Source organism: Xiphophorus couchianus, chromosome 2, assembly GCF_001444195.1.
Source record: "Xiphophorus couchianus chromosome 2, X_couchianus-1.0, whole genome shotgun sequence".
NCBI lineage: Eukaryota > Metazoa > Chordata > Actinopteri > Cyprinodontiformes > Poeciliidae > Xiphophorus > Xiphophorus couchianus.
Window position 1 is genome coordinate 23566628 of NC_040229.1, and position 24812 is coordinate 23591439.

Consider the following 24812-nt stretch of genomic DNA (forward strand, 5'->3'; position numbering starts at 1 on the left):
AAGTACCTGTAATCACACTGGGATTTTTTTTTCATTTGGATGTTTGCTGCACACTTTTGAATCAATGTGTAGGAAATTTTTCTCTTTTGTGTCCCCCTCTTCAAAAAAAAAAAGGTTTAATATTCAATGAAGTATCCCTTTCCAATTTCTTTTAGAAGAATGCTAACATTATCTCTGATAATCTTAGTGCTGGCTGGTTAGGTCCAAAGTCTCTAAAACGTTGCCATGGTAACCTGGAGGGTCAGTGGCAGCTGCTCTTATCCCTCCCTCCTTCATCCTCAAATATTATGTGTAAAAATGATATTTTACACATGACTAAAATATTGCTCTTATATGGCAAGAGCCATAAATTACAGTTGTAATTTTTAAGAGATTTTTTAAAATTGTATATGCCTTTAGGGTATCACATCCCAAAATGTCTGAAGTCTATTATTTGCATTTTTCCTGGTATTTTTTACTTTACAAGGCAGCCTGCAGATGGAGCAATTGTCCAAGGAATTTACATATTCACTCAAAATGAAGCACTGTGATTTGCCATCTTGTGAGATTTTATTTATTAATTTTTTGTTCTGTTTTTATGACAAACTGTTAATATGTTTTTTGGTATTTATTCACATTTCAACCAAAATTGTATGCTTAATATCAAGGACATTTTATAATTTATATAAGCAATTCTCAGTAATTAATAGAAAAACTTAAATTTGCATTACAGCACTGAAATGATTTTTATAACTGTTGACAAGTTTTTTGTGTGTTTATCTGATCATGTTTGACCATTCATCTTTTGAAATAAGTTCTAAAGACAGCATATCACTCTTACTATTTTTTGCACTAATACAAAAAAATGCAAAGGCAGTGTAACTAATTACTAAAGTGCTGAGTGTATATCCAATAAAATCAACTGCATTTAGATGTTTTATTAAAATTTAAAGACCCTAATGAATTCATTTTAAATTGAAGTGTTATTCTTTGTAGTGTTTCTTTACTGATGTAGGCGTTTGCCTACTCTTTGTCTCAGGCCATTTATCATGTTTGTTAGGCGATTATAACAAACAGGATATAATGTCCTGAAAACAACTTCACTACTCAATCAAGAACAGGTGAAGTAATGGTCAGTTTTTACTAGGTTGGAAGATTTCAAAACAGAACATAATTTTAAAGTTAGGTTTTGGTTCCTAATCCCTGGTACTATTAAGCATCTACTGTACTACGAGGAAGTAAAAGGAGACATTATGGCTTCTTGTTGTTTCAAAAGTATTCTCTTATAAACTTAATAAAAGGATTTTCCATATTTATCACAATCCAGCGTGCATTTGAACAAGCCGAGTAATTTTATTTTTTAACTGTAGTTGATTATCTAACTAACAAAAGTCGAATCTGCCTCTTTACAATCAACTTCTCTTTCAACGACAGCGCTGCTGCAATAATAACACTAAAGTCATGCAGAAACGTTTTGAGAATATGCTGTCTTTCATAGGAAACTTGTTGCATCTGAAATTTTCATGACTAAAGAAAAAGGACAATGCTTATATAATCTAACACCATGATGATACTATCATGTCAAATGATCATACAGCGAGTACCATTAATTGTCACTCCTATGAAAAATAACGATCAGAGTACCCAAACAAAGCCTTGTAGGAGACCATTTTAGCATTACTGTATGCGTACAGCATTTGGTCCACTGGGTTGTAGTTCAAGGAGAATATGTTAGGAGACACCTTGTTTATGAAGATGTTAACTTTGAAGTTCTCCATCCCTGTCGTGGTGTCAAAAGAATAAAACACTTCCTCCACATTTGTGTCGATGTAACGTGTTGCGTAGAGGACGCCGCAGGCAAGGAAGGTGTTGGTCACACTTCGCTTGTAGACTGAAGTGTGCCATGTTTTACTGAGCGTCGGCGGCTCAGTCTCCTCCACCTTGGTCAGAACCAGATTGCCTAATGCCTCGGTGGTGGTGTAGACAACCCAAACGCCTGACTCATCAGTGGCCAGGTCCAGGTCAGTGTAGAGGTAGCAGTCTTCAAGGTGGCAGAAATTACTCTTCGAGTTATACCTAGCAGACCCAAGACAGAGATAATACTAACAATTTAAAAATAAAAAAAGAACAACACTAAGGCTGTAGTGATGATTCAAACAGAACTAGCACATCAAATGTTCTTGTTAAAATATTTAGCAACATTATCTAACCTGGTTCCTTTTGGTAGTTGTACGCTGGTTACACTTTTGCTGGTGAGGTTGAATCGGCAAACAGCATCTCGGTTGTAACAGTTGTAGTACAAGGCACTTCCATACAAAACATTATTGGGACCCTGAATGGTGTTGGTGGTTGGGTTAGAGGAAGCAATCTGAATGTTGCCTGGTAGAAAACATGTACAATCAGGGAAACACTAGAATACTCTTACTGGTGTGATTATAATACCTGGACCTCAGTTTGTCAAGAACGAAGAAGCTTAGATGTTTGCAGCGATCATATGTAGAATATTCTTCTCTTGTCACAATGTAAAGGATTACTTATTTGTTCTTTGCTCACACCTACTTGCAGATTACAATAGCGATAGAGGAACAGATTCAGTGCTTAACCAAGGACCTACTTCAGGTTCAGATGGTTAACTTCCATTTGGGTTAATCACCATGGTAACTCAGTATGGTTAAAACTAATTTGTTCAAAAGGCAGTGAGTTTTCTAGATAAAAGATAAAAGTCCTAAAAGGAGTGCCTCTCTGCCAATTAATATTTTTATGATAAAAGTGAAATAAATATATTTGCATGAACAGTGTCATATAAGGTTACATTTTACTTTTAGCAAAACCTTTAAGTACTTGAAACAGAAGCTAAAGACATTAAAGTTTTACCTAATAGAAGTTGAAGATTAAAAACTAACTAACATGAATCCATTTATTATCTATATGTGTTTACTCTTGCAGGGTTATGGGAGGGTCATGTTTTGGACTGCGTTAGGGTTGTGGACTGTGCAAACTCTATGCAAAAATAAACAATTAATATTATCATTAATATTGAAATAATTGGGTTTGGGGCACCATGTGGTGTAGAGGTAGAGCGAGCACTCATGTATGGAGGCAACTGGTCTTTGACGCAGCTGTCCAGTGTTCAATGCCTGACCCTGGGATGTTTGCTGCATGTCTTCCTCCTTCTCTCTTTACCCACTTCCTGTCTATTATATTGCAAATAAAGGCCACTAGTGTCATAAAAAATATATTAGAAAGAGACATAATTGTGTTTGTGTTGAGAAGGTGTATGTGAGTGAGTGTCACATGGAGGTGCACAATTGTTCATGCCAAGAAGGTTGAAAGGCCAGCAACCCACAGCACACAAGAGCAGCAAAGGAAGGATAAGCTTGGATCAGAAAGGCAACCAGTCCACACAAAAGGTTGCTTAGCAAAGCAAAGGAGCAGCAACTCCCAGGCCAAAGAGTCACAAGCTGAAATGTAATGGTCCACAAGTAGCACACCACTAAAGGGGACTCCCCACCTTGTTCCCTCTTGTCCCAAGACCAATGCAGCACCTGCTGAGACGTGGAACCTTTCAAGGATCAAAGATGTTAAGAGGAGAGTCCCCACAGAGTGGCCTCCTCCAAGACGAGGGCAGTAAGCCAAGCCAATTGAGCCCCGCTTCAGTGGCCCAGGACCCTAATACCCTGCCCCCATCCCAGTGCGCTGCCCACAGGCACAGCCAGCCACCCCACTGGAAGGGTCTCTGCCCTTTCAGCTACTAAGTCTCACACCTACCAACAAAACTTCCTGGAACCATATCGGGAGCAGAATGTTCTTCTTCTGCACTGGTGAGTTCCAGATCAACAAACAAATCATCTGATTGGCTGAGCCAAGATCCAGAAGAGAGTTCTTCAGTCTGCTGTAAGTATTCCACATAGTGATCTAAACGATGTGAATGAAACAAGCAAGATGAACATTTTATTTCCTTGTTTTTCTGCCTGACAATAAAGCTCAGTTTTTGTTTACAGAATATTAGAAAGATTCCCTACTTTCTTACGAATATTCTTAATGGCATTCAGGAATTTTGCTATTTTGTAATCAATCTAAGTAATCCTTACTGTTATACATTATTTTATCTTCTTAAATATGACTCCATGCCCTTTTATAATGCTTAAAACACTAATGTGTCATTTTAGCAATATAATTTTTTATCTAGTGATTTCTGGTGAGCTGGGAATCTGATAGAGACCATTCACCTGGGGGATTAAATCACAACCTGGTTCTTCTTCATGGGTGTAAAAGCCTCTTGTACACAAAGAACCAGCTATGAAATTCACAATGAATAAATGGTCTGAGGAGACCAAAGACACTCTGACGGAGAGTTCCAGCTCCATCATGTGGGAAAATCTCTGTGTTGGCAACACTGTGCCCCTCACAAAGGTCCAATGTTTTGCAGCTCTGGCATCAATCCTGAAACAATGGCTCTTCATGAGAAAAAGAAGAGACTGTTTGGATCAGGAAACAGGGAGGAGCTGAGAAGAAAGATTAGAGAAGGGGAAAAAAGTGGTGTTTGAAAGTCTGACGACAATTTCCAGTGACACACTAAATGCCCAGGTTGTAGGAGATTTACAGTGGATGAATAAGCTGAAACAGTTGTTCAGCAGATATAATCAGTCACTCACCACTCTCTCGTCTCCCCTGCTGCAACCCCCCTCATCTTCAACAACCGCCTGCTTTTCTTCCCCAAACTTGACAATTCTCAGCCATCTCTCACCCACTTCTGTTCAGAGAATTTCATCTTACAGCCTTCCCTGACACCACAACCCTGCCCCTTACAACATTTCAGGTGAGGAACAACCTGCAAAGGACTGAGGTGCAAAAGGTTGATGGTCTGGATGGCATTAGCTTCAGGCTCTTGAGGTACTGTGCAGATCAACTGTATGGCATCATGGGAGACATGTTCAACATGAGCCTGAAGCTGGGGAAAGTGTTGCAGCTGTGGAAGTCCTCCTGCATGGTACCTGTGCCGAAGACCTCTCATCTAAATTGGTAGCATTTCCCTCTCATCTGATGTAGATCCTCTGGAAGTTGGACATCAGCCATATTTACTCCTTTGGAAAATCTTCATCATAAGATCCATTACAATTTACTTACAAGCCTGATATCAGAGTGGTTGATCCCATCTTCTACTTCCTTCTCTGAGCTCTGATCTACATTGAGAAGCGTGGAAGCACAGTGTGGATGATGCTCTTTGGTTTATTCAGTGCTTTTAATACCATCCAGCCAAGACTTCTGATGGACAGTCTGAAACTGTCATAAGAGGACCACCGCCTGTCCCCGTGGATACTGGACAACACCATTTTCCTGCCACAGTAGGTGAAGACACAGGGCTGGTGTCTCAGACAGGCTGGTCTGCAGTACCGGGGCCCCAAAGGAAACTGTGCTGTTACTGTTCCTCTTCACCCTCTACTCTGCAGACTATTTCATCAACTCCCCATGCTGCCACTTTCAAAAGTTCACTGATGACTCTGCCCTAGTCAGCCACACCACAGGTGACAATGACTTAGAGTCCAAACAGATTTTTCTAACTGAACAGTATTATATCTTATGCTGTAAATTTACCCCTCCAGTAAATTCTTTATCCTTTTTTTATACTACTGTGTGAATGTGCATGGTTTCATCTTCTTAAAAGTTTGCTGTTTGTAAACCTGAATTTTCAAACAATTAAAATATTTTGTTATTGTATTTTACCAAATACAGAGCAATTTTAGGTATTGCTAGATACTTTTAAGGAGTGGGGCATTAGGGGTGGGGGTGAGAAGGGTATTTTTGAACACGTTCTGGTATCTTAAAACCAGTAGAAATTTATAAATAGTAATCAAACAGCTAACTGTACTTTACATAAGTGCGGAAGTTAAAATAAAGCACTGGATGCATATATTTTGAAGAATTATTGAGTCACTTTTTTTGGTTGCTTTTTTGTAGGCATACATCCTCACCTGGAGTGCTCACCCCAATGATGAGGGTGCTAAGACTGGGGTAGAAACGGATATAGTTAGCGTACTGGCTGGAAGTCAGCGGTACCATCCAGTACCAATTCTCCTTCCTCATTTCTGGTTTGGGATCGCGACCCCAAGCTCCGTATGCATAATTGCCAGAGAACTCTCCTTGTGTGTTCACACCAGGCCCGGTGATGCTCCGAAGTGGACCGCGTTGACAAGTACCTAAATAAATTTTTAAAAACAGGCTAATGAAACACAACTACACAGCAGCAGTTCTTTTGACAATTTTTCCTGGGAAAATGGTCAGTACATTTAAGCATTTGAGTTTAAGGTCATTGGGATCTTTATGTTTGAGGGAGTTACCATATGGTGGTTGGGTGGGTGCGACAGTGGCATTAACTCCGATCCTGCATGTTTCCAGGGCGCTCTTCAGGTGCCTGTTGACTTGTCGTCCCTTCACCACCTCCATGGTGTCAAATTTCTCCAGTTTTATCATTTCAGTTTTTAACTCCTCAAGCTGAGAAAGACAATGGAAACATTGAACATTTCGGGGGGAAAAAAGTTTAAGACTTTGACTTGTGAATTTACAGTAATATAAAAAAGCGTTGAAAAGTCATGGAGCCACAGACAGACTTTTAATATTGATTTTATGTGAGTGATGTTTTATTGAAATGGAAATGAAACATGTCTAGTTTATTTGTATCGGTCAGAATATTTACTCTATACACAAACTGTCTTGCTGTCTACTTTATAGCCACTAGATGGCAGCAGCTTTGCACTGTCTTTCAATAATAATATCTACAGGTTTTAATACATAAGGATACAACAGGTCAGCTTTAGGTCTCAGATTATAACTTTCCAACTTTAAACAACAAAGAAGCAGTTTCTTTGTTATAAAGTTTTTTTCTCAGCAGACTGGATTTTTTTTCTTTTTATCACTATCTCTTTTTGATAAATCATCAGTCATGTTTTTAATCAATTTTATTTTTAATATTTCTTTTTAAAGCTGATCGGAGAGTCTTTTAGTTAGGAGCTAGTCCGTGACTTTCTGTTTCCTGTATGAGATGAGAGAGAAACATATTTCTCTTTGTCTTCATTTGCTTAATATGCATGTAGTTAATTTAATTTATGAACATCTTTCTTTTGATTTGTGTTGATCTGAAACTAAAACCAATTCCAATGAAGTTGGAAAACATAAGTAAAACCAGAATACAATTATTTCACATCCTTTTCAATCTATATTCAATAGAATACACAGCAAAGACAAAGTCCAAAAAAACACATGTTTGGCACATTCCACAGGCGAACAGAGTAAAACCCCTTGAAATGAGACACAAGGCTTGAAGAGTAGCCAAGTTATGTTGGCAAACAGCTGATGGTTAAGTCAGGGAGCAACAAATATCCAAACATGACTGTTGAGGATCTACATCCTCAACATCACACCGCTACTTGTCTAATGGTGAGCAACTCACCATTAGACAATATTTACATGTCGAATGGTTGGGAAATTATCTAAACTTAAAATTTGTTTGGTCACTGAAGGTAGGTCTGGTGTGAAGCAATGGAAAATGTGTGATAAAGACACTCATTCCTGCTGCTCAGAATAGTGGAGGATTTAGGATGATTTTTGTTTGTTAATCCTTGGAAAACCTTTGAAGCACTTGATATTTTGTGCTGTTTAAAATACAAGGACATTTTCAAACTAAACCTTTGTGGATAGTTAACTAAAATTAGCTTATTATTGTGTCTTTTAATGGAATTACATCAAACCAACTAAAAAAAAAACCCAAAAAAACATTGTTCAAATTAATATGTTTACAGATAAAGCAGTGTTTCTCAATTGCTGTCCTCAAGGAATACTGCTCTACATATTTTAGGTGTATCTCTGTTTCAGAACACCTGATTCAAATAATTGCATGTCATCAAGTGCTGAAGAAGCCTATTAATCACCCCCTTATTCAAGTCAGGCGTGTGGCAGAAGGGATTCATCTAAAACATGCAACACTGGTTTAACGTGAGGGGTGCCTGTCAGTGCACCACCGGGTGATTTTGAGTGACAAAAAAAAGAAGTTGATACCCGAATTAAAACTCGGAGTTTTCTCAAATTTTAACTGAGGCAATGCTAATTGATTGTACTAAAAATTGACAAAGAATGAGAGTTAATGCATGAATCTACCTGTTGAGCGGTGTCAGCGGTGAGGACTTGGTGTTCCACAGTGGTGCTGTTGAGCTTGTCCATCAGCTGCCTGATCTCAACCATTTCGTTCTCTATAACGAACAGACTGAGAACACCATACAGCTCTCCATCGTCCTCCTCCTCCAGGACAGACACGTCACTGTGCAGCTGGGTCAGGCGTTTCTCCAGTCCCAGCAGCAGACTCTCCAGCTCCAGAGCCTGCAGAGGCATACTTGATTACACAACACTCAACATGACTGCCGACATGCAGGTAGACATAGTGGGATTACCTTCTGTGGTGTGATGTGGGTGTTGCAGTCTGTCGCATTGCCTTCCGCTGTTTGGAGTTTGTCGTGAGGAAAAGCCTTTTCTGTTGGATTCAGCTCACATTTGCAGCTTTTACTTGGAGCTGCCTAAAGATTGAAGCATCAGGTTGCTGTTTTTGGATTAAAATGAAGAAAGTTGTCATTCATTGTTTCTTACCTGCTGGGCTAGGGAGAACAGAGCCCACAGTGGAACAATTAGTGGAACAAAGAGCTTCATCGTTGATCAAAGAGCTTGATAAAACTGGAGTTTGTTCAAGGTCCTGTGTGCAGATGAGGTTTCTAAGCAGTGAACACTCCCACTAATGTGTGCATGCAAATGGGGAAAAGAGGAAGTTTCTTTTCTTATTTGTTGCATCTTATTCCTTTCCTATTTGTGGCTAAGAAGGCATAAGCATAGGGAGAGGAACTTTTGATAAATTAATCTTGCACAAGTACTAATATGGACTTTTTTTTACATTTGTCACATAGCAATTAAAAACAAAAAATACTAAAAGGGGATTTTAGGGACTAGAGCAACACTGTGCTGTGTCAAACTACGCTGCACCCTTTACTCTGATACCCATACATTATATCTGGTCAAAACAATTGCCTGTAGATTTCAACTAATCAAACAGTGCTGTGTGTAATTTATTCCCTGCATAAAATCCAGCTGTTTTGTCAAAAACATTACAGAGCAAACACCCTCACCGCACAGTGGTGCGGTTGGTAGAGCTGTTGCCTTACAGCAAGAAGGTCCTGGGTTTGATTCCTGGCCCGGGGTCTTTCTGCATGGAGTTTGCATGTTCTCCCTGTGCATGCGTGGGTTCTCTTCAGGTACTTCGGCTTCCTCCCACAGTCCAAAAACATGACTGTCAGGTTAATTGGCCTCTCTAAATGTGAGTGTGTGTGTGCATGGTTGTATGTCCTGTCTGTCTCTGTGTTGCCCTGCAACAGACTGGCGACCCATCCAGGGTGAACCCCGCCTCTCGCCCGGAACGTTAGCTGGAGATCGACACCTGATCCCACTAGGGACAAGGGTGTTAGAAAATGGATGGATGGCCTTTTTTTTTTTATTACAGGTAGATTTAACCAACTGAGAAGAAATGCTGACAGGATGCATAGACACAACTCCTAGGCAACATTAAGTTGAAGATCACCTAAACATAAAGTGTAATTTACTCTAAAACAGAAACTGTAGTGATGCTTTAGAAAACATGACATGAGAGTCGTTGACACCAGCAGCAAATGGATTCAGATCCAAATCCAAAACTCTATGAATGGACAATCTTGTTTGTATTTATCTTCATGGTGCCGGTGCACAAAATTCAACTTGGACCAAGCAGCTTGACATGCAGAGTTCAGTTCAGATTTGCACAATTCAATTCAATTCAATTCAACTCAGATTTGTTTAAGGACAAGTCTGAGAAAAAGAAAAGTCAGTGTAAACAAAAAATCAGACAAAGGAACAAAACTCAGAGTTTTCTTTCCATTTGAAAGAAATTATTATTTGTATTTGAACAAAAACAGCAAAAAATTTAAATTTACCATTTTTAGTCACTATTATTAAGCCCAAAGAGTTTTGTTGTAATTTGCTCATTGTGATTCCTTTAAAGACAAATCAGACTGCTGCGTTGTAAAGAATATATTTATTTGTCTAACATGCAAATAATATTTTGCATATTAAACTGATTTAGAGATGTGATCTGGTTAGAATTTGGACTTTTACTTTTGCACATTGTGAATAATTGCTCATATGGTCTCTATTGTTGAGATGCAGTGACACGAAGTTGCTAAGGGAAGTCACGTGCAAAAGAAAGAATCACTAATAAATAATCTTTTTGCTAATAATATTTGTATTAATTTGGATTTAGGAACAGAAAGTGTCCAATCTGCACTGAAAGCAGAAAAAAAAACCTTAATAAAAAACCCACAACCCTGGACTAGACTTTTAAATTTAATATTCATTTATGTGGTTTGTGTTAGTCACATAAAAGATTCGGTACAGACTAATTTCCTCAAGCCAAGCATTTTTTTATGTCCCACTGTCTGACAGTGTGCTTGTTTTTTTCTTACCTTAAATAGAACCAGACTGGAATCAGCATAAAAATAATGAAAAAATACCACATGTAAATGAGTTTTAAAAATGTTCAGAACTTGCTGACATTGTGTCTCCTTTCTTTAGTAACTATGACTAGATTAAGTTCTAAGATTCATCAGTTAGAACGGTTTATATGTGTCAGGCTAACGCTAAGCTTTAATGATTATTTCCCTGTAATAAGCTAACGCTTTAACCATTTTAAATAACCTTATTTATCTGAGTTCTGACTGCAAACTCAGAGAAGAAAACCTGACTGAAGCATGCCTTTAATTTTATTATTTAGATTTTTGGTCCACTTTTGAGGATGTGGTTGTAGGATTCAGGAACAGAAAATTATCAAGTTGCACAATGAATCATAAAAAAAACCCCACAATTTGATCAAATCGCATGTTTAAATTAAGTGTAGAATTTTTCAGAGTTTTAAGAACCACTGCCTTTATTCTGCGTAATAAGCATTTTTTTACCTCAAACAAGTTTAAAAAAAAACATGGTTCATCATTATTGGGATGAACAGGGAAAGGCAATTTTATTTGTAAAGTAGATTTTCAGCAACAAGGCAATTCAATGTGTTTACATAATTAAAATTAATATAAAACAAGAAACAACAACAACAACACATTGGGTGACAAAGGAAAAATTGAGAGGATAAGATAACAAACTATGATTTAAGATAATCCAGTTGGTATTAATCCATGGTAGCTCTAAACAAAGGGAATCTTTGCCTTTGATTTAAATAAACTTTGTTTCAGCATTTTATTTTTTTCAGTTTTGTGGAAGTTTGTTCTAGATTAAAGGAGCATACACACTGAATGTTTGGTTCTGGTTCTGGGGATACAGAACCTGATCTGAGATCAGATCTTTTTTCGTGTTAAGCCATTTTCAGGACGAGGGATTGTTGCAAATTAATGACTTCATGCAATTTACTGTCTACTCTACATGCTTGTTCAGGAGGAGTGAATGCGGCCAAGGCAGTGACTCAATGCAATATGCTGGGATTCCTCTGATTTAAAAAAAACAAAAACATTTTAACCAGTTTTTTTCATTGCCAAATAACTAGGGTTGAACTGGAACAGATATGAATGACTTTGAAGCCATTTTACCTTTTTGTAAATTGCCTCCTTGACCCATTATTTGTTGAAAATTAGTGCTACATAAGTACACCCAGTTGATCTTAACTGAATAACTAACAACAGAAGACAAATATATTCATTATTTTTTCCTTCTTGCCACTTTTTTTTTTGGAGGTTTCAGTCAGAAGGCATCTTGGTGGCATTTGTACCACAGTTAGAGAATCATGGCTTTCAAACATTTGATCACCACTGTCACCTAGAAGAGGTTGTGTTCACGTGCTTTCATTACATTTCCATTAATGTTGCCAAAAGCCATCACCGAAAAGAAGTAGATGAAATACTTTCTAAACTTTTTCATAATTAAAGCAATAGAATAATGGTTGGTAAGACTCATGTTTGTGTTAAAAATAACGGGGAATAAAAGTTTAAACTTTCTGGAGATGAACAAATAGCTGTGGGGGATAAGTAGTTGATAGACGGCAAGAAATGGGGCAAATAATCTGGCACAGTGCAGCAACACAATCTAATTAATACTGTTAAATAAAATATGGAAATAAAGGTTTTGTTCTGTAGGGTTTTATACATTTCAAATAAAAAAAATATAAGATTTTTTAAAAGAGGAACTAATCTCACAAATAAATGACCAATAAAGAAAAGGGGAAGTAGGAAACTCTGAGCCAGACCACAAGTCTTTGGTAGCTTTGCATTTTGATATATTTAGTTGAGTTCTGGTTTTATGGGTCAGTAATGACTAACGAGAGACAGTAAATTAGTCTGCTGATTTAGAGAAACTCACAGACGAGCGTTTGTGTGTTTGCTGATCCAATCATCACAGATGATTTTTTCATCAAGCATGATGCTGCTGCTCTTCCCACTGCTCTTTTCTTCGGTAAGTCACATTTCTACAAATCCTTAAAATTACACTGAAACCTCAAGATACAATCTCAGTGAGGAGTTTTATTTTGTTTTCAGCACCTCATCTGTCTTCTGCTTCCATAAACATCTGTGTTTTTGCACGTAGGTACAGATCTGGGCTTACCGTGTACCTGGTCAGAAAAAGTCTGACTCTTGCCAGTGCGATGTGAACACCACAATATGGTCGTTCCCTGCTCTGAAGTATGAGTCTGTGCAGCAGCAGGTTGAAACCTGTGAGACGTCTCTGCATGGCCTGCAGGGGCAGGTAAGAACTGAAGATTATTTTTATGGAGTTAAATAATTGTACATTTAAGGACAAAAATGTGAGATTTAAGTGTCATGTTATGTGGAAATAATGTAAGTTTATCTGGTGTTTGGAGATTTAAATGTTTATAAGTTGATGAGTGAGAGGGGCAGGAAATCATTAGATCGTGTGTCTTCCACCTGCTCCTTTTTGAAAAGACAATGTAAAATTGCATTTCAACTTTAAAGCAAATGGTAATTTGCTTTAATTTTATTTTTTTCTTGATTTTACTTTGTCTGTTCAAAATAAGTAAAAAAAAAAAAACCACACAAAACTTTGATTGTATAATGAAATTATATGAATTTAATAATAACAATAATCAAAAAGATTGTTAGTGTATTAAAATTTTATTTACATTTTAACATATATCAATCACATGTTTATTTAAATGTTTTGATTATAGCCAATTATTAAAACTAACAACTTTGGCTATCAAATTGCCAAAGTCTGTTATGTTCTACAGCGGAATAATAAATTCATTTTGTGTTTTTGTCTGACTTGATTTGTTTTAGAGCATTAAAACCATGCGAACCATTCTCAAAAAATAGGAAACAATTTCTTGATAGTTTTGCTTCAATCTGCAACCTTGACATTTTGGAGTTTCTGTGTGTGTTTCCCTGCAGGTTTTGGTCTCCAGTCAGCGTCTCCCTGGCATTCAGGTTCAAATTTCAAACTTGACAGCACGACTTGAGCCATACCGGTACCTGCATGACCGCGGACTGTACACAGCGCTGTCCATCCGTCTGCTGGGCCAGGAGCTCAGCCAGCTGGAGACGGACATCACCGTTGTGCACAGCCAGCTCAACAATGCCCAGTCGCAGAAACTCCACAAAGAGGTTCAACAGATACTCAGCAAAAATCAAGACAGCACAGCTTAGGAATCATTGAAATCATAGTAAAGTATTTGAGGGGTTGGAATCAGTATGAGTGGCCAATATCTTACCTGCAGGAGTTTAAATGTATGAACTCAAATGAACACATTCTTGAGTCGTTGCAATATTTAAATAACACTACTCTGGAGAATTTAAATGTTTTATTTTATGAGGTGACTCTCGTGTTTAGAGTGATCATAATGTTTCTCAGGTAAGAAAATGTATTTTACTCTATGATTGATTTTTTGATTCTGAGCCACATTGAGGTGGCTCAGAATCAGAATGCTTTAGCAATAGCTTGAAATGACTTCAGAGCCAAACAACATGGTGTGAGAGAACTAACTATAGACTGACATGCAGATGATATCTTCAACTGGACTGTTTAATACAGGTTGAATAATTGAATTACTGTATGGTTATTATAAAGTATCATAGCAATAGCTTTTTGGATCAATGGAAGCGCTAAAGCATGTGGCAGTCTGAGAAACAATGCAGGTTCAAACTGCAGTCTTTGCTCTGAATGCTTACAGAAAGTTAAAGCGACACTCACAAGCATTTATTCCCTGCTACAGGAAGCTTGGGTTCATCACATGGCACTTTTGAATTCCTCCACAGGTTGCGGTTTGTTAGGTCTCCAAACTCCTGCTCTCGGACAACATTTCTCCTGACTCCAATCTACTATTGGAAACTACCACTTAAATCTTTACCTTATTAACTTAGATTCAATTTAAAGAGTTTTCTACCACAGCTTTTGCCTGGGGTGGCTATTAAATTATGAAATGATGTTTGAGTTTCAATGTAAAGTCATAACTCTGTAAAAACTTTCAGCTGCATGCATTCGCGGCTCATGCTTATTTCTTTTTCTATAAATTTTTTGATTTTTAGAAATAAAAGTAATATAACAGTTAATGTAATAATTGCTATAGCTTACCCTAAATATAGAAAGTATAACAATGAATGAATTTTAAAGGCCATGTTGTTAACACGCAACTTGTCCATTTTATAGAAAAGAAAAATGTGGAAATGTCATATACAGTAAACAGAGTGTGAATAAATTTGTACATCAGCATTTCCTAGTTCTAGTTAGCTTAACAATGATTCTCCAAAACCAGCAAAACTCTAAATGCTTCCTAATGCAGGTAAAATACTGACTACTCATAACTGTCACACATAACCAAAGTTCAAGAAATTGTAGACTGTTCTTCAGGAGATATTTATTTAAATTATTTGTGTCTTTCAGGTGGGTAAATTGCATAAAGATGTGCTAAAGATGCAAACGTCAGACACAGTGAACATGAAGACAGTCAAGGAGAAACTTCGCTACCTGAAGAACAACGTCGAATCCTGCAAGTCGATCCCAAAAGACTTCAGAGGTAGGTCTGTGTGTCTGCAGTGACAACAAAGATCTAATTAATCAGAGCTATTCCAGATCATTATTATTATTTAATGAAAGTAGATTTTTTAATTTTACTTAATTTGCATTATGTAATACCAATTTCACGTTTACATCTGAATTTTCACATAGTTTCGAATAAATTTATATTGTGTCTTATTGAAATTTCTTTTACAGGAATCTATTGCACTCTGTTATAGTTATAAAGCCTTATAAATGGCTTTTTAACCCTTTCTGGACTAATTGAAGTTAATGATTTTGTTTCTCATCCATTTTTTTATTTCTTCAGATTGGAGCCTAATGCGTTGCTTTTTGGGGTCTTTTAGCCTATTTCATGCTTCTCTTGCAGTAATTAGGGCTGGGTGTGGCAAATGAAATTCAAGTCAGCTTTCCAAAAACAAATAATTAATCTTGTCCAATGGTTGAAAAAGGGGGTGTTTAATTTTTAACATATGTTTGAACCAGGTGGTTTTTAGAAATTATGACTTCCAAACTACATTTTATATCCACTCTGGTTGCCTTGGTCAGAAGTTAAAATTTATTTCTTCTGAAACATTTTGATGTGACCAAGAAGTAAAACAATCAGTGTACTATAATATGTATTATGCAAAATATAATAATCATTCCACTCCTTTATGAAACACCCAATGAAATATTGAAAGTTTAATCTGCACTCAAGATTAAACTTTCTGTTTCAGGCCAGAACAGGTACTGCATGAAGGGCCTGATCACCAACATCAGTGACCCCATTACAACCAAAATCAATCCCTATGACAAGAACCACATCTCTGGATCATGGGGCAAACAGGCGCAGATGGACAGTGGGACGGACACAGAAACCTACTGGGTTCAGACCCTAACCAGCAGCAACATCTATGGAAACATAGTCCGCCTTTACCAAACCTACAAAGACTTCATGCGTTCTGCCAACCACAGGGACGCTACTTTCTCATCCTCCGTCACAGCTCCCACCGCCATTGAGGGTCCTAGTGCTGTGCTGTACGGTGACGGTCTGTATTATCACTGCTACCGCTCTGCAGATATTTGCCGCTACGACCTGAAGACCAATGAGGTCAAGCGGGTGACCCTTCCTGGCACAGGTGTGGGCTTCAACAACAAATTTCCATATTGTTACTATGAATGCCGCTCGAATAGCGATGTGGATGTTGAGGCTGATGAAACCGGGCTGTGGGCTCTATATGCCACTGTTGGCAACCATGGTAATCTGGTAGTGAGCAAGCTGTTTTGGGATGACAACTCAAAGACGATCAACGTGTCTCAAACCTGGGAGACGAGGCTGTTCAAGAAGGCAGCGACTAACGCTTTCATGGTATGTGGTGTGATGTACGCCACCCGCTATGTAGATGAATACAGAGAGGAAGTATTCTACGCCTTTGACACAGCAACAGGAAAAGAGGACAACTCTCTGGCACTGCCACTGGAGAAGGTAGCCAAAGGAGTGGCTAGTCTGAGCTACAACCCGGTCAACAGGCAGATCTACATGTACAATGATGGATATCTCCTGGCCTATCAGGCCTACTTCTGAGTTTTGCCTTTGAACATGTGAAGAAGAAGCAGAATATTCTCCTCAAATCACATCTAACACCTTTTTCTGTTGCTATTTTAAGAAAAAATGAAGGATGTAGTAATAAATGTCTTGTTTTAATGCAATTTTTCCTTTCTTTTATAAGACACTTAAAAACTTGCAATAGACTTGTTTTAGGTGAATAAAAACGAATCTTTTATTGTGTCAATATAATCTTAACGTCACACTTCCAGTTGTTCAAATATTTTGCCATGAGTGCCAAAATGATCAACTTGAAAGTGATTGGGGGCCACATAAACATGTTGTTTTGAAGTTTTTCATACAATTTTAAAAATGAATTTCTTTCCTGTTTATTTTTATCTGCTCACTAATAAACATTCAATACTTCAGTGAAACGAGTTAAATAGTAAGAATCTTGTAAAGTAAGGACTTCATAGTTGATCGAAAAACATTTTTAAAAATCTCGCATGATTGCATTATTTTAAGACAGATCTGCACTTTTAACATTTCATGGGGAGTTTTTTGTGTTATGGGCTAGCAAATGTTTTTACCCAAGCTCAGTAACAAGAATAAAACATAATTCATGTTGTACTAGCATTTTTTTTTCTTATTTTAAGACATTTTTTAAACATTATAAAGAAGAAAAACATGTCCATCTGCATCAGCCACCATGTTTGCAGACCACTGATTCAAAGGGTCCTAAATATCACCAAACATTGGACACCCCTGCTTTAGACTTTTTAATTATCAATCTTCAATGACCTACGAAGAATTATATCTGCTAACTTAAATAAACCTGTGTTACAAAATAAGTATACCTCATGGAAATAGAAAGTTACTGATTACTCCTAATCAACGTAAAGTGCAATCTGAAAAAAGGTGAAACATCAATTTAGATGGATCTGAAAGACTTGCAGTGTAAAGAAAACATTTTCAAGAGTTGACTTATGATGTCTTTATCAATATTTTCAACTAATTGATCTTCTGAGAAATCAGATTTTGTTTATGTCAAACTGTGTCATCTTTGATGCTTTGAATCTTAAGAAATGACAATGAGTTTTCTGTGTTTAGCTGCCTGATGGTGCAATCTAAAAGTGGTTATTTGCTCAGTTGTCTTTAAGAACATTTTTTATGCAACCATGAGTCATAGTTAACTGGCCTAACAAAAAAGAAAACATTTCCTCTGAAAATGATCAGGTGCTGACAAATTAGTTAGAGTTAAAAGAAAAGCTTGGAAGGAGGTTTAGGAAGCCTGAAAAACAACAACTTTAAATGATTACAGATCATCCTGACTGCTTAGTCAGGAAACAACAAAAAATAAGAAAATAGGTTTCTAATTTATAGAAGCCTTCGCAAATGGCAACTGAAAAAAAAAAATAGGAAGGGGTCTCAACTTATTGTCAAACATGTGAAAGACTGTACAGAAGACATTTTGAGATATTACAAAATCATTCATGTAGACCTTGCTTATTTAAAACCAACAGAAAACTTGGAAATAAAATATATGTATATACAATTACAGCAAAGCTCCTCAGAATGTTCAGAGTTTTTTTTAATTTACTTTCAAGAAAAATTAATCATTTTTGAATGTAATGTTTTAATATGTTCTTCATGTGTACTAAGCTGCAGCAGGGTAGCGGTTGTCCCAGGCCTTGTTCTGGAATTTGTGGTACAGTATTCAGATTTCCCATTATGGTTTAAGAAGCCCTTTGTTGTAGTGCAAGAAGTTGGCAGTAGGGGGAGACACACACAGAGACTTCGTCAGTGGACCACCGATGTTTTACAGGCCTGGTTTTCACTGTCTGACACACCCAGAGCTCTGCTCCTGTAATGACAGACTTGCTGGCCAACAGCTTTAAAGAAGCCAAGCAACAGCGGCGTGTTGGTCTGTGTTTGTGGCTTTTGATTCCATGTTTCTGCACAGAGAAAAAGGGATGGGAAGACCTTCATGCACTCTAATGATATGCTGAGACGTAGGAACATTTTGGAAAGCCTCAGACCTTTGTAGCTTTTTAGGTTTTAAGTCACTCTCTGATCCAAGCTAAAAATAATATCAAGCTTCTGTATAATATGTTCAAGTTATATTTTTTTCTGCAGTGTTAAATTAACTTAGACCCCAATAAAACAGCAGGCTTTTTTGTGCTTTCTTGTGTTACTTTGACTTTGGTCATGTCAGTTGTTATATCCAGAATCTGAAGCATGTAGCAGGTTGTCAGAGGCTGTAATGGGAGTTTTAACCACACCGCTGAAATCACAAAATTATATGTAATTCTGTTTTTCTTCTATATTTTTAAAGTATTTCATTTGATTGCAGATCTGATGTTTGTAATAGAGTCCTATAAGAGTAAATATTTTACATAGATGAAAAAATTGTTAATGTGTATGCATTTCTGAAGTAAAACCTAATGGATCACACAACACTTCTAAAAAATCAAAACTAACAAAATAACAAAAAATGTACTTAGTTGCAAACACTGGAATGTCACTTTCTATTCCTGGCAGTGCAATAAGAGAAAGCTGCAACATTTTTCTCTTTAGAAGACACACTGGATACATGGGAGCAGGTCATCAAAATAGCCTTCAGAGAAAAATAATGTAAGAAGAGTTTTAAAATCTAACTATGTCATCCTACTAGCTTGTCACTGCTGGTTTATGGATAAGGCCGAGTTGACCACTCAGAGTTCATTCTCTAATGTCTAAAAGTCCATCCTGTTTATTTTCCTGAGCAGGATGATTGCCTGACAGTTTCACCTTAACACATTATCGTGCAATCAGTTCTCATAAATATGTAATACTCTGATAAAAGACTCTGTGGTATGCCATTATCACAATCAAAGACTTCCAGTAATATCTAGCATCAGCTGAACCTTCAATGATCTGTCAGTTTCAACTTTTGATGTCTCTACATGAGGAGGACAATTGTCCAAACAGAAACAGAATTTATTTGGTAAAAACCATCACAAGTGTGTAGAATTAGACAAGTTAGAACCAAAATACATTAGAGATGTATTATCATTGTATCAACCTTCCAGATATTCCAGGTCTTCTGGCTTTGGTCTGCTCTGCAGCACCAGAACCATTACCAAAAATGGAGATGCAGCATTCAGCTTCTATCCACCATAAATCTGGAACAAACTTTCAAAAAACTAACATTGATCCATATATGTTATGTGTATTTAATGATGGTGTGGTGCACCTAAAATATGTCACCATATTAATTTGGTTGTTTTGTAATTTAGAAATATTTTCATATACAGATTATTATTATTATTATTGTTGTTATTTTTATTTTATTTTATTTTATTTTTTACCAAAAATGAACAAATCATATTTTATTTGCATGTTATTCCGACTGTATTTAGTATTTTCCTGAGGTTGAAACAGCAGTTGTGGCAAAGTGGAACCTTTGTTTGGGAGGCGTTGCTTCCCGGTTGGTTTTGGGGCGGACTTCATGTTTACCTCGGACGCAATCTGAATGCTAAAGGCAGCGCTTCTGTCGTCGTTGCTGAATCCTGTTTTGTTATTTTTCAGGTCAGTACATGGTAAAACACACCAACACCACTCTGTAAGACGTTTACCTCTTATTTGATCAGTAAACAGCACTGCAACAGGGCTTTTGTGCACCTTTCTATTGTACGTTTTATCCGCCGAGTTTTAGATTGGCTGCATGAAAACCTGTGCTGGGAAGTCCGGTGTTATAGATTAACTGGTGGCTAAATTAACTGGTTGAAACCTATGTGCACCGCAGATGTTTCTAAATTGTAGGTGGCTGTGTTGATGCCTGTTGAAAAATGCTACTTGTGTGACAAAACCGTTTGCAAAACTTTACTACAAATCCCATTTGAAGCAAATATGTTTAATGTTGCATTTGAAAATTATGTTTCAAAACAAGTTTCTACAGAGCAGCATTCAGTGCGCTTCGAAAACACCGCGTTGGAGCAAAACCAGATCAATGAGTAACATGACAATCCCATTCACAGTCAGGTTCACCAGAATAAATTAATTTCATCTCATGAACAGCCACAATGTAAACCTAAGTGGAAGATTTCTGCTTTTTGTAACCAGCACTGATCAGAAAAAACATTGGAATTGACTCTCAAGTTTCTGTAATGTGATTTGCTTAATACTTCTAATCTAGTGTGTGTTTTTGGCTCAGATCCTGCAATGTAACCGCACTGTTTCTGAACCTTTTCTTTTTTTTAGCGACAGTAAGTGTCGCTAAACGATGAGGTTGGTGTCATCATATTTAATAAAATTTAAATCACATACCTGATGGTGTTGCTTGTGGTGTTTACGTGTCCAAATAGAGAGGAATATCAAGTAATGTCGATAAGTTATACTGCAATAAAATCTCATCTAAATTATATAAAGTTAACTGCCAGTATTATAGCTGGTGGTGATATCCAAATTGACAAACCAAAATTATAATAATAAACGTTACTACATTACTGTCAGATACCACCAACAGATTATGAGCCATATCTACAGTATTTGTCTGTGTTCTCTACTGGGAAACAGTTTGCAGGCTGGTGACGAGGGGAAATAAACTTAAAAACAAAACGAGCCGCATTAAGACCTGAATTAACTAATGACAGTCAAATGGGGTCCTCAACGCGGATGTTTGTAAAAAAAATTAGGTGGCTGTGTCGTTTCCTGATCAAAGTGCGACAAATGTCCGTTATCCTGCAATAGCTAGCCCCGCCCACTTCATCACAACCCTCCGGGACTGACTACTGACCAGTTCTCTGTCTAACAGGTCCGGAAAATCTCTAAGACCTGGGTATTACCCTGAATGAGATCTATAAGAGATAATCTATTCAAACTGGTATCGAAAGCGATTCGTCTAGCTCTAACTACCTCCAATCCAGAAGTTACGACCCTTTTCAGTTAAGAAACAGTCAGCTGAGTAGCCCTCACAGCTGCATAATTCCAATAACCACTCCTGTTAACGGTAGCTCGCTTTCTAAAATATAACTTGCTCTTGGAACCGGCTAGGTTAAATTTAGTGACTTGGATGTGAGTCCCTTGGTCATTATTTTACTCTCGCCAAAGGAAATTATGAAGCCTCCTTTTCACTAGAACCATGTACCTTAGTTTTACCTTTATTAAAAGAACTGAAAAATGATTAATGATTGTTGTTGCGCAACACCCCCCCCCTCCTTTCTGTCTCTACTCTCTCACTCTCGTACTTCCTCTTCTGAGAGGGGAGATGTGCTACCAGCTCTCCGTCTAACGGGTCCGTTGAGTTTCCTAAATCTGCTGGGATTTACCCTGTCCAGAACTGAAGTAAACTCTGTTTAAGCTGGTTTCGAGAAACGATTCGCCTGGTTATCTGACGGCCTACATCCAGGTGTCCCACCCTTCTTCCCCCTGTGAATTAGCCAGACTGAGCAGCCTACAGCCAACTAGTTTCACAGAGCACACCTGTTAACGGTCGCTCGTTCTCTATTTTGCAACTTGCATTTGTTATTGAACCAGGTAGGTTTTAGTGACTCGGTCGAGTCCCAAGGATGTTGTTTTAAATATGGGCTACCAGCAACCTAAAAACATTTTCCACTTTTTCCTCTCCAGAATCAAACATCACAGCTATTTTACAACCATCAAAGAACTTTAAGGTGACTCATTAACTGAATGTCCACAACATCTTTAGATTTTCTTTATGCTAAATATTTTATTAGTAAGGCATTTTTGCAAGGGTCAGTACAGCTTAATTCAGTAGCAGAAATAATCAAATAAGTAAAATCAATCATCTAGTCTATCTTTCCCTACTGCTGATACTGAGAACTAAAAAAGGGAACCTTTGAGAGAGACGGACGGAGTTTGGCGCCTCGAACCCCAGACCTGGCACGACGACGAAGAAGGTGTGGCAGCAGGAGGAAGATGTTGATCGGCGAAGGCCAGGATCTCCGCAGGTCCGATGAGCTTCTTCTCCGCATGGATGCTGAGGTCACACAGGACTTGGTGCTGGCAGGAAAAAAGGCACCAGTTCTTCTTCCTTGTCTTTGTCTTCATCTTTGTCTTTGGGGTCTGAACCCAGCCGATGAGAGAAGTGCGATTCGAAGCCACAGATTGTGGGCCAGACGGGTTGGTCTCCATGAGCGGGACAGTCTTCGGCTCCGTGGCCCCGGCTCTTCTTCAGCTGCAGAGTTCTTTGTCCATCTCTTGGCTCGAAGCTGCCCGGAGGATCCAACGAACGGTTCCTCTTTTGCACCCACCTTATATAGGGTTCATCCACCCCCCTGGTGCGCCTGCTGTCTGCTTAGACAGATGATCTCATATCCGTCACTGTCTTAAGAGACATCATGTCATGATGTCTGTGCCAATGTCTCAGGGCTGCTCAACCTCCTGTTTCCATATAAGGTGCTGATCATCTCTGCTCTCCTGTTAGTTCCCCTTTTTCCCTTCCTGTCACCTTTCACCTACCATCTACCTCCAACATATCAGTGATGTTTAATTGCAGTTTTATAACCTTTTACACCATTTCAAGTTCAATGTCAAAATCACATTTATATCACATTTATTTTCTTTAGCTTCTCTGATTTAGCATTCATTTATAATTTTATAACCATAACTTATATCACATTTATTTTCTTCAGCTTCTCTGATCTATCATTCATTTATGATTTTATAACCATAACTTATTAGTTACTCTTATTATGATCTTAATGTGAGTTGTTACAGATGTTTTCTGAAAAGAAACCAAGAATAATCTATTATTCTAATTATTTGATACCAAAGTTACATTTGCTTGTTTTTCTTATAAGTGTTCTCACAAATATAAGTGTAATTATTATTACAAGTAAATCAATATTAATATAAGTATTTTACTTTGAATCTTATCAAATTACTCAAAATGTTTAGATTTAATTTTTTAAAACTTTCATGCTTTAAAATAGTCTCAACTATTTTTATAAATCTGCAGGCTGGAAACTTCCTCTTTTTCCAGGAAACCTGCTTTTCCTGTTTAATGACTCTCTCTGACTGACTATGATTTCTTATGATTAGATAGAAAAAAGTAGAATTAAAGCAAAGTTTGCATGAGACAAAAACAACACACACAACTAGATTTATTTTATTGACACTTAAGTCTACTGTTGGGCCTTGATGTCACTTGAGTGATTCATTTTAAAGATAACTTTATTTATTATTACTGTTAAACTAACTTTATTGACACTTAAGTCTACTGTTGGGCCCTGATGTCACTTGAGTGATTCATTTTAAAGATAACTTTATTTATTATTACTGTTAAACTAAAATCTCCAGCATGGGGAAGTGGGATGAGCTCGGATTTTCTTGACACCCCCTCCACGAGGTCAGACCTTTCACATGCTGGGAGTCCATCACCCTCCTGCAGTTCGCCGTCCTCATCCACTAGAAAGAGAAGAGGTTCGTCTGGGATGTGAAGATGCAGATTCTTCATCCTCAGTTTTCACAGAGGGCTCGGTGTAGTCATCAAAACTCCACTTCTCTTGACAACGTATATTGTTTATTTCCTGGTTCGGTAAAGGGGTCTTAAAAAGCCACTCCCACAGAAACATCTGTCTCTCCCAGATGCCACCACCAGTTAATCTATAACACCGGTGGTCTATTGAAAGACTGTGATATCTTACTAACTCTGGGTTTTGGAGTGTTATTTTGCTTTTGTTTGAATAATATTCAGTACATGTTGCTTGGTGACTCACAAAGTAGATTAAAGCCTGAGAGTAAAGTGAGTCTAGCTGAGGTTAAAGGTAGAGAAACTATTCTTTGTTCATGAAGCGTGGGAATTAAGAGGAGAAAGTTGGGACAATGCCATGTTAAATTTTATATATTTTATGGTAAGTCTTGTAATTCTGTTTTTGATAATTATTAAGTTAAGATCAGCGAACATTTTGATGTTTAGACATTCAGTTAATATGCATTCACAATGCTAAATAAAACAGTACATTTATCCTGTTTAGTACACTATTGGGTTGTCTTCAACTAAGTGAGGGATGGTAATGTGAAAAAGTTAATTATTACTTGTGAGAAAAGGAAACAATGTTGTCCTTCTTACTTGGACAGCATTGTTGTCCAACTAACTGTTAAACTATCATAAGATTTTAGGTGGTCTTAGTTGTCAAACAAACATGTTCAGTTTCAAAGCAGCAAATCTAAACAAACACTAATCATTATTCTGTGCCGTTTGTGCACAGATCAC

General features: G+C 37.5%; 2 protein-coding genes across 2 annotated transcripts; one reads left to right on the forward strand and one right to left on the reverse strand.

Moving 5' to 3' along the window:
- Positions 1-1155: 1155 nt before the first annotated feature.
- Positions 1156-8744, reverse strand: LOC114134889 (olfactomedin-4-like). The gene is made up of 7 exons (XM_028001753.1): positions 8614-8744; positions 8421-8543; positions 8131-8349; positions 6318-6471; positions 5952-6176; positions 2190-2358; positions 1156-2055 (listed from the first exon to the last, which is right to left on the reverse strand). Exons 1-7 carry the CDS (start codon positions 8671-8673, stop codon positions 1599-1601), a joined length of 1407 nt encoding a protein of 468 aa, XP_027857554.1. The 5' UTR covers positions 8674-8744; the 3' UTR covers positions 1156-1598.
- A 3598-nt stretch (positions 8745-12342) lies between these two features.
- LOC114149979 (olfactomedin-like) lies at positions 12343-17311 on the forward strand. The gene is made up of 5 exons (XM_028026122.1): positions 12343-12492; positions 12625-12783; positions 13446-13658; positions 14935-15067; positions 15786-17311. Exons 1-5 carry the CDS (start codon positions 12439-12441, stop codon positions 16631-16633), a joined length of 1407 nt encoding a protein of 468 aa, XP_027881923.1. The 5' UTR covers positions 12343-12438; the 3' UTR covers positions 16634-17311.
- The last annotated feature ends 7501 nt before the right edge of the window (positions 17312-24812 follow it).

What these genes read in the sequence shown, in the direction of transcription:
- LOC114149979 (XM_028026122.1), top strand. Translation starts at nt 12,439, where the DNA reads ATGATTTTTTCATCAAGCATGATGCTGCTGCTCTTCCCACTGCTCTTT. An exon ending in TCCCACTGCTCTTTTCTTCG is followed by an intron (nt 12,493 to 12,624) that starts GTAAGTCACATT and finishes TTTTGCACGTAG; the next exon opens with GTACAGATCTGGGCTTACCG. An exon ending in CGCAGAAACTCCACAAAGAG is followed by an intron (nt 13,659 to 14,934) that starts GTTCAACAGATA and finishes TGTGTCTTTCAG; the next exon opens with GTGGGTAAATTGCATAAAGA.
- LOC114134889 (XM_028001753.1), bottom strand. Translation starts at nt 8,673, where the DNA reads ATGAAGCTCTTTGTTCCACTAATTGTTCCACTGTGGGCTCTGTTCTCC. An exon ending in CCGCTGACACCGCTCAACAG is followed by an intron (nt 6,472 to 8,130) that starts GTAGATTCATGC and finishes TGTCTTTCTCAG; the next exon opens with CTTGAGGAGTTAAAAACTGA. An exon ending in CAACTACCAAAAGGAACCAG is followed by an intron (nt 2,056 to 2,189) that starts GTTAGATAATGT and finishes TGGGTCTGCTAG; the next exon opens with GTATAACTCGAAGAGTAATT.